General features: G+C 49.5%; 1 protein-coding gene and 1 long non-coding RNA gene across 7 annotated transcripts in view; one reads left to right on the forward strand and one right to left on the reverse strand.

Moving 5' to 3' along the window:
* The window catches only part of ATXN7L1 (ataxin 7 like 1), a 248,296-nt gene that overhangs the window by 74,968 nt on the left and 158,171 nt on the right, over positions 1–15,157 (forward strand). For 5 of the 6 annotated variants that reach the window (XM_045494489.1, XM_045494478.1, XM_045494477.1 and 2 more), the window contains exon 3: positions 11,901–12,005. The exons of the other annotated variant lie outside the window; for it this stretch is intronic. In XM_045494489.1, coding sequence (XP_045350445.1) covers positions 11,901–12,005 — 105 coding nt within the window. The remainder of the gene's footprint in view (positions 1–11,900; positions 12,006–15,157) is intronic. 6 annotated transcript variants of the gene reach the window in all.
* On the reverse strand, positions 12,695–13,809 carry LOC123606322. Its single transcript, XR_006716230.1, has 2 exons — positions 13,248–13,809; positions 12,695–12,881 (listed from the first exon to the last, which is right to left on the reverse strand). It is a non-coding gene; the product is annotated as an uncharacterized LOC123606322 (long non-coding RNA).

Raw genomic sequence — 15,157 nt, forward strand, 5'->3', positions numbered from 1 at the left:
CCGTTGATTTCCCCTTGACCTATTGAGGTAGTTCTTGATTGCAGTGCTCTGTTCAGTCTGGAAACTATTTTTTCCCGTAACCTGTCTTGTGAGGAAAGGGATCATCACCTCCTTGTCCTCAAACCCACTGTCCTCTTCCTTGAAATATGGCACCTGCCTCCACCTCTCAAGATCTCTCTTGGGTGGGAGTGGACGGAGGTGTCACAGACTGTGCCAGGAGACCCAACGTGGACTCAAGAGATGCCCCAGGATGAAGGTGGAAGGAGTCACCCCAGAATGAATTGGAAACAGGCCTCACACAGAACAGCTCTTAAATTTCCTGTCCTGAGGGAGGCTCAAGGTAGGAAAAGCCTATTCCAAACAAGGAAGCAAAGCAAGACCTACTGACGAAGAATGAGAAAAAATGCCCAGGGAGACCTACTAATAACAACTATTATCTCTACTGTAGTCCTCACTTTGAAGGGAACGTGGGCATAAAGATTTAGGTGAACATTTAAATGTTTAAATGACGCAGGTGGGAGCACCTGAGAGGGAAGGGAGGCTGGTGACAACTTTCAGCCATATTCTACAGCATTCATAGGCCCCTCTACTCACCTAAAGCCAGAGGAAGGGACTAGAATTTCCCCCAATAGGTTGATGCTTCTCTCTCTAGTTGAGTCATAGTGAACTATACAATTTTTACATAATAAGCCTTTGGTTGAACATGCTACACCCACCCTTGTCCTCTCCACAGAACTTTTCTCTCCCTGGGCCCAGGGCACTTAGGCTGATGTGGTGAGGGGGGTTGGAGGCTGTCCTGTCCATGTAGCTGATCCCTGAACCCAAGCTTGCTGTAAGCGAAGCTTTAGCTAGGACCCTTATCAGGACTCCACAACCAGCCAAAGTGGGGTTATATGTTCTTCACCTGTCCTGAGGGGCCAGAAGCCACCGGCTGACCTGGATGGAATGGTGGACAAGGCTGTGTGTGACTGGATGGCAAGGAGCCCGGGTGTCCCTGCAGCTGCTGGAAAGGGAGTCAGGACTGGGTTTATATCCCTGGGAACATTTTTAGGGACGTATTGTTGGCATCGCAGCTTAAGCCACACATAAGCAAAGGGGAGCCCTTTGCAAAACGCTTTTCTTAGCTACCAGGGTCACTGCTGACTGGTAGATCCTCTGCCTGGTTAGGCTCAGGTCGCTCAGTGTGCCCTGGGCTGAGCCTGGCTGCTGTGTTGGTCCGGCGTCAGACAGGACAGAGCTGACGCCAGAAGGACCGAGGGAAGTCTTGATCTTCCGGGCCCTGGATCACTGTCTTGATGTACAAGACACCTGACTGCCCCAGAATGAGGAAATGGAAAATGAGACCAAGGGGAGCATCCAGAAAACACCCCTAAGCGCACCCCGAATACTGGTTCTGAGGGGGCCATCACTGGGAGTGGGATGGGGAATAGCCATGTTTGCCAGATGAGGAAGGGCCCAGCCTTCCTGAGTCGGGCACAGAGGTTGGGGGTGGAGGGGGGAGGGGACAGGAAGTAACCACTTCTTCACTACGATGGCCCGTGTGGCCCTTGCCTCCTCCCTAAAGTCAGACAGCCTGCACTTATCTCCCAAGGAGCTCTAAGAACAAATAAAGAGACATAGTTATTGACCTCATAATTGTAGATAGCAGCATGGGTATTGGGGCAGTTTGTTACCATGTACAACTTCCCCCTTTGAGGGAAGAGAAAATTAAGGAGCACAAAAAGTAAATCAACTTCTTGGAACCTTCAGCCTCATTAACTAATTGACATTTATTAGGCAGCTACCTAATGTGCCAGACTGGTAGGCTGTGGACATATAAAGGGCACTGAGTCACAAGTCCTGTCCTCAAGGAGATCCCAGTCTGGAGAGAGAGGTGTAAACCAAGTGCCCTGGTACAGCCTGGGAGCTGTGGTCACATCGTGGAGGGCACACACCAGGAGGGAGGTTGGTGGACTCTGCCTCGCCTCTGGGTGAGGTGGAGAAGGCTTCCCGGAGGAGGGGACTGGGGAAGTGGAGAGACAGGAAGAAGGCCATAGATAATAATATTGTTTCTTTTATATCCTTACGGTGTGCCCTTCACAAATAAGTCCTTTAGCTCCAGATGGGGAAACAGTTTAGAGGGGGTTGTCATGCCAAATAGCAGAGTCAGGATTTGAACTTGAGGCCGCCTGACTCTGGGGCCCAGCTCTGGAGCGACACGTTTTACCAGGCCCACGTCTCACAGGTTTTGTTCTAAACCCTGGAGTACAGTCACCTCCTGGGTCCAGCTGCCATCCCATCACCGTTCCTTCCTTGTGCTGCAGGACGAGAGTTCTGGGTCTGAGGACAAGCCTGAGGACAAGTCTGCCCAGGGAGCAACCTCCCCACCCCCCACCCCCCGCCCCGCCCCAGCCTCCACACAGCGTGAATGCTTGTGTGTAAAGGCCCTTCTGAGGAGGCAGGGATTAGACCGTCTCATGTGGCCGTGTCCGTGGCTGTGTTGGTTGGCTGGGCTTGTGGGTTGGTTGGGGTGGGTCGGTTCACGCAGACTAACACGGGAGCATCCTCCTGCTACCAGGCCTGGCTCCCGGCTGCAGCCTTGCAGGGGGGCTCCTTCCGGCCCAGCTGCAGCAAGAAGAGGCCGGGGGGGGGGGGCCCCCTTAGTCCCGGTCTGTCCGAGAAGAAAGGCTCTGTGCCTGCCGCCCGCACATGCTCGCCCGCCTGCCCTCTTTGACGCCGCGGAGCTCACCACTGCTGCTTGCTTTCTGGTCCTCCTGTTGCCATTGCCATTTCCAGATTTCATTGTTTTTGAAGCCCTCACAGTCAGGCCCTGGGTTTGCAGAGATCTGAAAGATGGAGAGTGACCGCTTTTTTTTTTTTTTTTTTTTTTTTTTTTTTCATTTTCCTAGAGGGGAATTCAACAACATTCTGCCTGGGAAAGTGGGAGGTATTGGGTCTGAGGTCATTGCTTTGAAGACCCCACGCTGTTTTGATCTCTGAATTTAAGGAGATTTTGGAGTTGGGGAACAAATAGAATCATGCTGTCAGAGCAAAGGAGAAACGTTTTTTATATCCCCTCAAGCTTTCCATTTGACACGAGTGATTAAAATGCAGCTCAAAACTCCACCGGCAGAGAGAAAAGACGAATTAATAAAAACTGTGTAATGAGCATATTAAGATTAATGGGGGAGAGGAAAGCTCTCAGGACCAGCCTCTCCCGGTGTGAGAAGTGCCCCTCCCAAGGTGGCACGCGTCGTTCTTGTAGGTGCCTTTCTGTGTCCTGATCTGAATCTGCTTGGAGGCAGTCATGTGTGTCTTTGAACCACAGTGACTGTTCTCTCCCGTCATTTCCCCAGTTTGAGTTTATGTAAGTGGAAACCCACAGATCACAGCCACCGCCAGCCGCCCGCTCATCTTTTTGACAGTTTTCCAAGGAAGTCCAGTGGCACCTGGCTCTCCAGCCATCGCCCGTCACAGGCTTGTCACACCATCAGCTCCTAGCGAGGTCTGTGTGTCCTGTTATCTCCCACAGGCAGAGGCTCCCCTTTCAGGCAGGGCTCACGTTCACCTTCCTGGAAAGGGCTTGGTGTTTTACATAAATACAATCTCAGTGTTTTTCACTACCAGTCGTTTTCTGGAGTGAGTTAAAAGGGAAGCATAATTTTTAAATTATATGAAACTGTTGTTATACTAAGAGTATCATAGGGATTGCTCCCTTGACATTTTTGTAATTCCGATAGACAGTGGGGTGATTTCCCAACCCTGGACAAGACTTCTGGGGAAACTGAAGGACATTTTCTGGGGCTTTTTTTTTTTTTTTTTTTCAGGAAACTGAAATTCAAAGTTGTCTGTTTTGCTGTCTTCCCATTCCCCTGCTGTGGGATTTTCTATCGACAGCATAGGTATCACGGATTGCTGATAAGCTGTTCCCCTGCCTTCAAAGCCAGCCTGATTCTTGCAGCTTCCCTGTTCAGCCTGCGCTCCGCTCCACTCTACATCCCACTTGCAGAGGGAAGGCATCAGCCCTTACTCACGCCTTCTTAACTTTTTCATCTTCTGAGCTCTCACCAGTTGTTGCTTCATAATGTCAGAGTTTCAGGCTCTGGAAGGTGTCCAGGGGCAAATTCAAAGGCACACAGCCTCTAGTTTGATCCAAATCTACCAAACCAGCCATCTTCCCATCTTAGAAACATATCCTGTACAAACAGGGGATTGGAGATGTCACCCTGCCTTTTCCTTAACTGCAGCCGTTTTCCAAACGTGAAGACTGGATGCAGCAAAAGTTCATATAGACACATGGCTTTGCGTGTCAAAACTGTTCCCCTCAAAAAGCTATGTGTCTTGATGGGGCGCCTGCGTGGTTCAGTCAGTTGAGCGTCCGACTTTGACTTTGGCTCAGGTCATGACCTCACAGTTTGTGAGTTTGAGCCCCGCGTCAGGCTCTCCGCTGTCAGCTCATAGCCCTCTTCGGATCCTCTCTCCCCTCTCTCCCTGCCCCTCCCCCACTTGCACTTTCTTGCTCTCAAAAATAAATTAAAAAAAAAAAAGTTTTTTGAAAAAACTATATCTTGAATAAAATGCTACTCCCATCCGGCCAATTTCATTTCAGTATTGACTTAAGAGACAGTTAACCAACCACACCAGGACATCAGAGTTACTGTTTCACTTTCATAGAAACCATTCTGCTGTCCTGAACTTTGTCTCTCCTCCCATCACAGCTGAGCTCTGTCCCCTTCCTCCCTCCTCCGCTGTCTGGGGGTGGGGTGCATTTAGGGAAGGTGAGGCTGTGGGAACCTCGGGGACTGTCCAAAAGCATGCTGAGTATGCCAGCCTCCGTTGATAACATGAATGCAATTGATAGTCGACTCTGCCACAAATGAGAATTTTAGCAGAGGTAAGACAAGAAGTGCCTGCTTTCAAATAGGGGCACCAAGACTAGCCTGCGTGTGATAAATTTATAAACAGCATAAGGTTAATACCATGAGCCTGATCTGTGAGTAACCTCTGTGAACAACCTTTAATAAGTTGACAGACATTGGGAAGAACTCCAGGAACTTAATTCTCTACTCCCCGCTACCCCCACACCACCAACCCCCACCCCCTTCTCTGCACCAGACCGTGGGCAAGTTCTAGCTCGATGTGCTGATCTGATGATACAGAAAGCAATCAACACGTTTACCTGGCTCTGTTGTGCATAAGTTCTTGGGCTAATAATCGGTACCCCAACTGTAATTTTATATTAATATGATGCTTTCCTCCCAAGTTGACAAAAGACTTTCTGTATCCCACTGTGGTAGATGATGAATATCATTTTCTCCATTTTTGTAATTAGGGAAATTGATGCAGGGAAGGGTGATGCCACAATGGGTGCAGGTCAGTGGTATGCTGGCAGATGTTCAAACAACAGTCCTCCGAGAGGTTATAGTGGACACTGACTCACACGGTGTGAATATTCCCACCGTGGTGATTTAACCTACCAATAATGCCTCACTGGGTGCTGAAATAGGAGGATGCAGTCAATTCTTGTGAGCTGTTCAGGGGGCTCTGGCATCAAATTGGCGCTAATGATTCAGTTCAGGCTTCAGATTCCCAGGTGACCACTGAGAACCGACTCAGACCCTGACTCACTGGACTGCCTTGAGAAATGTTTTTCAGACTTTGAGTTGTGACCTATGAAAGAGTCCTGAAATTTTGAAAACTCAGTGAGCATTTTTTAAATGAACTAGAATACGGGGCACCTGGGTGGCTCCGTCGGTTAAGTGTCCGACTTTGACTCAGGTCATGATGTCACAGTTTGTGAGTTTGAGCCCCCACATCCTCAGAGCCTAGAGCCTGTTTTGGATTCTGTCTCCCTCCCTCTCTCTTCTCCTCCCCTGCTCGCGCTCTCTTCCAAAAAAAAATTTTTTTTAATTTTTAAATGAACTAGAATAGAGTAAAACCAAAAGAAATGAGTAGAACAGAACATATCAGAGTGTAATGTACATGTCCCAATGAGAGAAGATGGATGGATAGATAGATGGTTGGTTATATGGATAGATGGATGGATGGTTGGGTAGATGGATGGATGGATGGATGGATGGATGGATAGGTAGGTAAGTGGATGGATAGATGATAGACGATAGATAGATAGATAGATAGATAGATAAAGTTATATAGTGGGCTAAGGTCAAAAACCAAAAAAATACCTAGAAGTAAGTGTGCCTCTGTTTCTCCCATCTGCAAAATGGAGTTAATGAAGCTTGCTCCTCCTCACATGTTTTCAGGCCAGGAGTATGACTTAAGGTCATCTCTGTGAGTGTTGTGGTGGTGGTAGCTCCCTATCTGACCTACAGTTGATCTATTTGCAGGAGCAAAATGGGGGGAAATGGAGAAGTTTGCCTTTCTGTGTTTGTGAGATGGTTGAACTGTGTTTGAAACTGGACAAAGTCTCATCATTTTGGTAACCCGTTTTCCTGGAATCCAGCCACAGCCAGAGAGAGAGCCTTCCCGAAAGCTTTCAGCCTTCCTCGGTCCACACACACATTCAAGTTCTGCGGGTCAGAGGGACCTCCAGGCTTCCCAGGAGGTCTGCTGTGAGTGGTCATGAGGGAGAGGCAAAGGATGTGTTGCCTGGAGCAAAGACTGTCCCACTGGAGAGAGAGCTAGTTAGTTCTGAAAGATGGGAGAGATGACCTTGGTTCTCCACACTCTCTCCCGAATCCCTGGTGGAAGAAAACACAGGCTTTTACGAGCCATCACAGCAACCCCATGAACTGTAAGCCTCATTTTATGGATGAGGAAACTGTCACTGAGAAAGGTTGGGCACCTTCCCGGAGGTTGCCCAGCAAGGAGCACTGTACTCTAATCCCTCCTTCTGAGCCCAAGCCTGCACTCATGCCAATGACCTCCTCCAAGCCTTGGGACAGCCTATTAGTCATCCAGGCAACCCTTCCAAACTGGTTTCTGCATCTGTGAAATGGACTTTGCTCTATTAATGAAAAAAGGAGCCTTTTGCTGAGGAGGGAGCCTTGCCCTTTAGAGTCAGAGTCCCAGCATCTCATCTGCACTTACAAATCACGCCCTGGGATCTCAACCAAATTATCTTTGTTTCCTTGCCTGGAAAATGGAGATGATGGCAACTTTCTAGATTAATTATGAGGATTAACTAAGATAATGTTACCACATCAGGTCTAGAAGGACCCATATTAACACATCAACAGTGGTGGGTGGTCTTGTTGCAGGTGGTTTCACTTTTCCCTCTTTTCTCATCTTTATTCTGGTGCTTCTCTCCAGAAGAGAAGACCAGACCCGATTTGTAGTCTTTGCCCCTTTCCAGGGTGTAAATACTCCCACGATGGCTGATTTCAAGCTACCACCCTGACACCACGGAACGAGTTGGGGAGAGACATGCTGTAAGCCCACCTCAGCACACACTGCCGTTATTTTAAACTGCGCACAGAATGTGTTCTTTGGGCAGTAAATTGAGAGAGATGGGGATTGATGAATAGAATACCTAACATGTGCCGGGCATAAGAGTTTTCAGTTCTGCCTGTCCTTCCTCCTCCATCCCCAAGCAAACAGCGCATGGCCCGCCATCACCTGGCCACGTGAGGGGATGGTCTTCCGAGAGGCCGAGTGCCCTTATCTTGCTCCCCACCCGCCAGGCTCTCAGAACCGGGGCCTGTAGAGGAGATTCTAAGGTCAGCTGACTGAGGAATAATCAGGCAGGCTAGCAGGGGAGACACCCTCACTTTCCACGGGAGACACGCTCTCAGCAGACACGTGCAAGGTTGAAACCGCCCTAGAGGAAACCAAGAAGGGTCTCAGTGGAGCAGAGGGCCTGGAGGGGAGTGCGTGCATGCACACACACACACACACACACACACACACACAAACACGGCCAGCCAGTCTCTGGCTAGCCTAACTCATGACCTGAGAGGAGTGTGTGTACCTGGGTGGGGCGGGGAGGTGGGGGTTCTGCAGATCTCTGAAGGATTACGGAAGAAGTAGGAGTCCTGACAGGCCTCAGCCGGGTCAGCAGGTGCAGAGGCACAACTCCCCACACCTGCGATCTGGGCCTGCCGGACTCAGCACAGCTTCCCGCACAGAGTGGGCACTCAAGAAATTTTTGTTAATGCTTGTTTTTTTTTTTTAAAGAATGTATTTTTTTTTTTTTTTTTTTTTTTTAGTTTACTTACTTATTTTGAGAGAAAGAGCATGATCGGGGGAGGAGCAGAGAGAGGGGTGGAGAGAGAGAATCCCAAGCAGGGTCTGAGCTGTCAGGGCAGAGTCTGATGGAGGGCTCAAATTCATGAACCCTGAGATCATGACCTGAGCCGAAATCAAGAGTCGGATGCTTAACTGACTGAGCTACCCAGGCGCCCCTGGTTTCTTTAATTAATAAGTTTCTGCTGCTCCTTTACAGCCTGATCTCTTGCACACAGGATATAAGGCACCTCAGTAAATGCTTGTTGAATAAATAAGTAAGTCTCAGCCCTCTCCAGCTCCTGGTTTCACGTGTACCTGGACATAAAATGTAACTAAATCTAAATGAGATGCACAGTGTTTATAAAAGTTGCTAGTGATTTTTTCAATGTCTTCTAGTTTTTTTTTTGCATTTTTCAAATGTATCTTCAAAGACATAGATCGATGGATCACTTCTGTTATTTTTTTTTAAAAAAGGACCTATATTATAAAAATAAATAACCTATACTACGGAGTGGTATCAACAGCAAAAGACCAACCGCTGTCCTCTCCACCCTGTGGTGCCTGAACCAGGGGCCCCGGACACATTGGGCGGGCCCAGCACGAGCCTCCTCACACTTTGGGACTCCTGTCACAGCTGGGTTCTCTCTCTGCCTCTCTTTCCACAGGCCTCCCGCCCACCAGGCACTGACTAATAACGTTCCCCTCTGGTAACAAGTCTTAGTCAGAAGTGGAAACAGAGGCAAGTTCTGGAGAGAGGAAATAGCGGGCCGCGCCCAGGGCCACCGACAAGTGAGAAGTTCAGAGGCCTGCATCCTCAGCCCCACCCCGTCCCTGCGGTGGAGGCAAGTGGGCCCTCGGGCACCTGTGGCAAGAGCCGGTGTCCCCCTTGCAGCCACACATCTCCTCCAGGGCAGTGCGGGACTCCGCTCCTTGCCGAGTGACAAATGTGTGGATTGCACTGCTCTCTGAGCTGCAGGGCTGTTCTGAGAACACAGAGCTGAGGGTACCTCTATGAAGGCATTTGCTGGGTTATAAATGAGCCGTCCCCACATCAGGAGGAACCCGACTCTTCCCAGTGACCCAGCTCTGCAGCTGGGGGCACCATTGTGCATTTGCCCATTCTGTGTTAAAGACCTAGGTGGAATCTAGAAAATGAGGGCTTTGGGCATGTGGGGAGAGGAAGTTCAGGAAGTTTGTGACAGAAAGCATACTCGTGTGTACACAGTCTCTTCATTCCTCCGTCAACCGTGTCAGTGGTTCTGAGCCTCCTGCTCTGTGATTCTAGAACGATTCTAGATCTGGTGGGCTAAGAAGAGGCAAGCCCAGGTGCCCCCAGGGCTCTCTTTGCACCCTGTGGTACACGAAGAGATGTGACCATGTTTCCACAGAACCTCACTAACTAACTTTCTTTCATTTTTTTCCTTTTGGACTTTTATTCACATACTGCACAATTTACCCATTTAAAGTCTACAAGGCAGTGCTTTGTAGTGCATTCACAGGATTATACAACCATCACCACTGTCAATCGTAGAACATTTTTGTCACCCCGAAAGGAAGCCCTGTACCCCTTAGCAGCACCCCCCAGCCTCCTCCAGGTACCCCAGCCCAAGGCAGGCACAAATCTAATTGTTGTCTCCGATAAATTTGCCTGATGTGGACAAATGGAACCATACAATATGTGGCCATTTGTGTCTGGCTTCTTTCACTCAATATAACGTCTTCAGGGTTCATCTATGTTGTACAGGTGTCAGTATTCTGTTCCTTTTTGTGGCTGAATAGTATTCCATTACCTGGTTATAATAAATTTTGTTTATCTATTCACCAGTTGATGGATATCTGGGTCATTTCCCCTTTGGGGCTGTTAATGAATAATGCTACTATGAACATGTGTGTACAAGTTTTTGTGTGGTCATACACGTTCATGTCTCTTAGGCCACATAACTGATTTTTTAACACTGAATAGCGGTTCGTGTCACTTTTTTGCTTAAAAAAACCTTCAGTGGCTGGGGCGCTTGGGTGGCTCAATTCAGTTAAGCATCCAGCTCTTGATTTCAGGTCACAACTCAGGTCATGCTCCCAGGGTTGTGGGATCGAGCCCCATGTGGGATCGAGCCCCAAGCCTGCTTGAGATTCTCTGTCTCTCTCTTTGCCCATTCCCTGCTTGAGCTTTTTCTCCCTCTTTCTCTCTCTCTCTCTCTCTCTCTCTCTCTCTCTCTGAGAAACAGAGAGAGAAAGAAAGAAAGAAAGAAAGAAAGAAAGAAAGAAAGAAAGAAAGAAAAAGAAAGAAAGAAAGGAGAAAGAAACCCTCATGGGGTGCCTGGGTGGCTCAGTTAAGCATCTGACTTCAGCTCAGGTCATGATCTCATAGTCCATGAGTTCAAGCCCCACATTGGGCTCTGTGCTGACAGCTTGGAGCCTGGTACCTGCTTTGGATGCTATGTGTGTGTTTCCCTCTGTCTGCCCCTCCTCTCTCTCTCTCTCTCTCTCTCTCTCTCTCTCTCTCTCTCAAAAATAAATAAACATTAAAAAACATAATTTTAAAAACCTTCAGTAGCTTCCCTCATTTGTTTTTGTGTTTTTTTTTTTAATGTTTATTTTTTGAGAGAGAGAGAAACAGGATGAGCAGGGGAGGAGCAGAGAGAGAGACACACACACAGACTCTGAAGGAGGTTCCAGGCTCTGAACTGTCAGCACAGAGCCTGATGTGGGGCTCAAACCCACCAACCATGAGATTATGACCTGAGCTGAAGTCTGACACTTAACTGACTGAGCCAGTCAGGCACCTCAGCTTCCCTTGTTTTTAAAATCAGGTTCAAAACTCTTACTTGGTCCATATGGCTTACAGCTTCTGGGCTCTCCCCCTTGTCCTCCTGTTCAGCTGAGAGGCTCCTTAGACACACAGAACTTCCTGCCTTGACTGACTGGGACTTTACCCCCGCCCCCCCCCCCCGGCCCTTTGTTTACCCCCAACCTGAGCTCTCAGCCAAAATACCCCCCCACCACCTTCTCAGAGAAGCCTCTGCAATGCCTCTGACCAGGTTGGGCCCCCATGCTCTCATGGGACTCCTCCCTACATCTTAGTCCCTCAGTTATAACCAAATGATGGCTCGTGTGATTATCTGCTTTACAATCCTCTCTTCTGCCACATAAGCTCCAGGAGAGCAGGGCTCATTGGTGTTCATCAACTCCCCACGCCCGTGGCACAGTGCCTGGCACACGTAGGCCTTTGGTAGATATCTGTCGGATGAGTAACAGTTAATGATGGCCCTTGTTTTTAGGCTTCCTTTTGCCTTGGGGTCAAAGGTGATGGGGAAACAGACACCTCACCCAAGTGACCTCTGCTTCGGCAGGAATGGATCTGGGGGAGCCCCCCATCCTAAAATAACTAGCGCCCCATCGGGGGCCGGCTAACATTTGGCCCCTGTGTCAGGACAAGGTAACACCCCCCCCCCCCCCCCCCGCAGATGGGACTGGCAGCCTCGCAGCACCTCTAACACGCGGGGTTATCGCGGTCCGACCCCCGGGCTACGATGAGCAGGGAGTCCGCGAGGCGGCAGCTCCTGCGGGCGCCGGGAGGTGTGTCAGGACTAACCCCGTTCCCTTCCGTAAAGATCATCGCCTTGCTGCGCGTCTCCTTTGAAAAGCTGCCCCGGAGGAAATTGCAAGAGGAAACTGTGCACCCTCTGAGACTTAATTGCTTTTTCAAAAAAACCCTGTTTTCATTTCCCCCACAGATATGCACTTATTTGGCCATTATCCAGCACATGACGACTTCTATCTCGTAGTGTGCGGCGCCTGCAATCAGGCCGTCAAGCCGCAGGTTTTCCAGGCGCACTGCGGTAAGTGGACCCCCGCGCCCCGCGACGCGTTCGCGGCCGCGCCCCTGCGGCTCCCACGCGGGGTTGGCCCCGTGTCTGCTTTAGGCCGCGGCGCCGGGTAAGCTCTTCCTGCGGCCCTGCCTCTGCTCACAGGGGAGCTGTCTTAGGAGCCGCCGTCCTTCTTCGGAAACGCTCAGGCCTGTCAGACCAAGTGAGAGAAACCCTGCAACCCGTTTAGGGAAATGGAAGCCCGCGGGAGCCATCCGCCCAGCCTTTCGGTGGCCTCCGAAGGTGACCAAAGGAAGGGAGGAGCGGGGCCTTGAGGAATTGCTCCTGCAGCCTGACACCGTGTCCCACTGGCAGAGGGTGCCAGACCGGGTCTCCCGGGGTTCACGCGAGGAGGGGCTGGAGCCGAGGGCAGCCCAGTGTGGGGCTGTCGGGGCCTGCCCCAGGGAAATAAACGCCTGGTACTTAAAGCCTCAGGTTTAGTTTCTCTTTCTCCAAGAATGCTCTCTGTTTGTGTGTGGGAACCTGCTTTCCCTCTGTATCGTTACATCCTTGGTCTCACAAATTCCCTTCAGTAGGTCAGCAGCGAACCCTAGACCCCCTTCTGTGCGGGTGCCTACAGCAGAGAAAGTCCGCCTGCCCACCCCTCAGGAACGCACAAGCAGCTGCTGACCTTAGGCAGGCAGTTACTTAACCTCTCTGGATGGAAGTTTCCTTATCTTTAATTTACATGGGACGTTGGACCAGATGATTTCCAAAGCTGTGATATGTTGTGAATTCCAGAACGGTTATTTCCCAATCTTTTTATTTAAGCCAGACTCCCTTTTGATGAACGTAATGTCGCAGTGCCCTCTTTTACTGTTACATCTCAAAGCACGTTACATGTTGTGCCTAAAAAAAAAAAGAATCAAAGCAGTAATACTATTGAGCATGCTTTTGTAAATGAGATGTCTCCCCCTTTCTCACACTCAGAATTTCTGACTTTCCCCCACCCCTTCAGTTATCACTATTCTGTAATAAATAGGTTTAAAATAAAGGGAGTTGCTTGTCTGAGCTCTTCAGTAAATGTATTTGGGCCTTTAGAATAGCTTTTATGTATTCCAATATCATCTATGAATATGTATACATGTATATGATATACACATGTCTAAATACATATAATCTATCAGTGTGTGTGTATACGTAGTGGCCATATTTTCTGTTGTTAATACACAAAGAGAATTCAGGATTTAAGGGCCCTCTGCAAGACTTTCTTACCTACACAAGGCAGAGAGAGTCCCCTACTTAAAGTGCCATACAGAGAGCCCTGTTTTCAGAGGCCAGGTCTCCTGACGTGCCTGCAGCCAGCTCTGTGAGCTTGAGCTACTTGCTGAAGGTCTTGGGGCTTGGATTTCCTCTTCTCTTCCATGAGGAGTGATTTCCACGGGTGCTTCTAACTCTAACATTTTCGTTTCTGGCTGAGTGAGCATGAAAGGAGCAAGTCGTGTGCTCGGCACGAGCTGACCTTCTTGCTCAGTGCTCTGTAGCAAATGACCCTCCCTTCCTCCAAGAAGAGAGAGAAAAGGTCAAACCTTTCCGACAGGAAACTGTCAGAGACCGAGAGGTGGTGCCACCAGCTAAGGTGACAGGTGGGGGAATCGAAAGCAGAGCAGCGGCAGGAAGATCCCACACAGCTAGTGGCTCAGTGAATCACCGTGGAATCTGTGTGGCCGATTGCTTCTGTTGGTCTCATGACGGATGATGCAGAGGCTAGATCACCCTGAATGTGATGGGCATTCCTTCATTCACAGGGATGTGCTGCTGTTCTGGGCGCTGGGATATGCCTGCGAACAAGACAGACAAAAATCCCATAAGCCATCAAAACCTTCCCTGGGAACTTAATCCACTGGCAGAGTCTTTGATGGAAGGAACCAGAAAGGGACCTCGGACCCCACTATGCCCTGCAGAATTCTGCCCAAGGCAAGGAAGGCCTCAACTAGCCAGTGAAGGCAGCCTCTAGGGCTTGGCTCTGCTGACCCACATGCCTCCCTCTGTGCTAGGCCTTTGGGTTAAGGAGCCAAGTTGAGCTTAGGGGGATGGCCAACGGTTTCGTGGCTATTTCCTCTGAGCAGTGACAATAAATTAGTCTGGGGGTTTGGGGTGACTGACCCCATCACTCGAAGCCCAGACTCCATTGGGCTTCTTGCTGAACCAGCTGACAAGTAGTGATGGGAACACAACCACAACTCAGCAGATGGAGGCCTCAAAACCTCCCTTGTCTTTCAGGTGTGTGTCCTGTTGATTCACAGCCCATATTTATCACGACCAAGAGAATGCAAGGCAGAGCTCAGAACCACAGCAATTCTTTGGGGGCAGTGAGGATTTCTTAGTTTCCCTGAGAATTCTTTCTATGCTTTAATGATATTTCTTTTCGTGCTGTTTTATCTCCTATGACTAGCCTTGCTCTCTTCAACAAGTTAATAAGAATGACACTGTGCTAAATGCCAGGTACTGTGCTGTGCACTTTCCCTATCTTTGAGTATGTAATCCTCTCAACGGCCCTACGAAGAGGTACCAGTATGATCCCTGTTTCGAACGTGAGGATGCCAAGGCTCAGGAGCACCCTGCCTGAGGTCTCAGAGCTAGGCAGGTGTAGAGCCTGATTAGGAATGCAGGCAGCATCACTCCAGAGGGAAGGAAGTACATAGTCTGCTGGCTTAGCCATCGTCCCTCACTGCCTGTCTGCATGACCTCCCTGCCCTGCCCCCTCCAAGACCCACCCCATTCAATCACCACGTGGCGCATGAGAGTACAGGTCTTCAAACTCTATTTTATTAGCAGCAGAGCTTTTTTTTTTTCCAAAAGGAATCTCATGAAGAACCGCTGATCTCTAAATATATATGCAAAGCAGACCACTGGGGTTGAACTTTGTACAGGGGCTCGAACCCCACCTACCCGGCCTGTCCTGACTCCCAACCTGCCAGGGCTTCCATAGAACAGCCTTTGCAGTTTGTTGTGATGGAAAGGACATGGGGTGGGAGGCAGACAAAGCAATTCACGTTAACTGTGTGACCTTGGGCAGGTTGCCTCTGTCTTTCCACCTTGTCTGCCTCACGGAGTCATTGGTGCAGAATAACTGGTTTGCAAATACACCCAGAGCCCGGGTTCATTTCCTCCCTCTTCCTGCA

The sequence above is a fragment of the Leopardus geoffroyi genome, chromosome A2 (genome assembly GCF_018350155.1).
Source record: "Leopardus geoffroyi isolate Oge1 chromosome A2, O.geoffroyi_Oge1_pat1.0, whole genome shotgun sequence".
NCBI lineage: Eukaryota > Metazoa > Chordata > Mammalia > Carnivora > Felidae > Leopardus > Leopardus geoffroyi.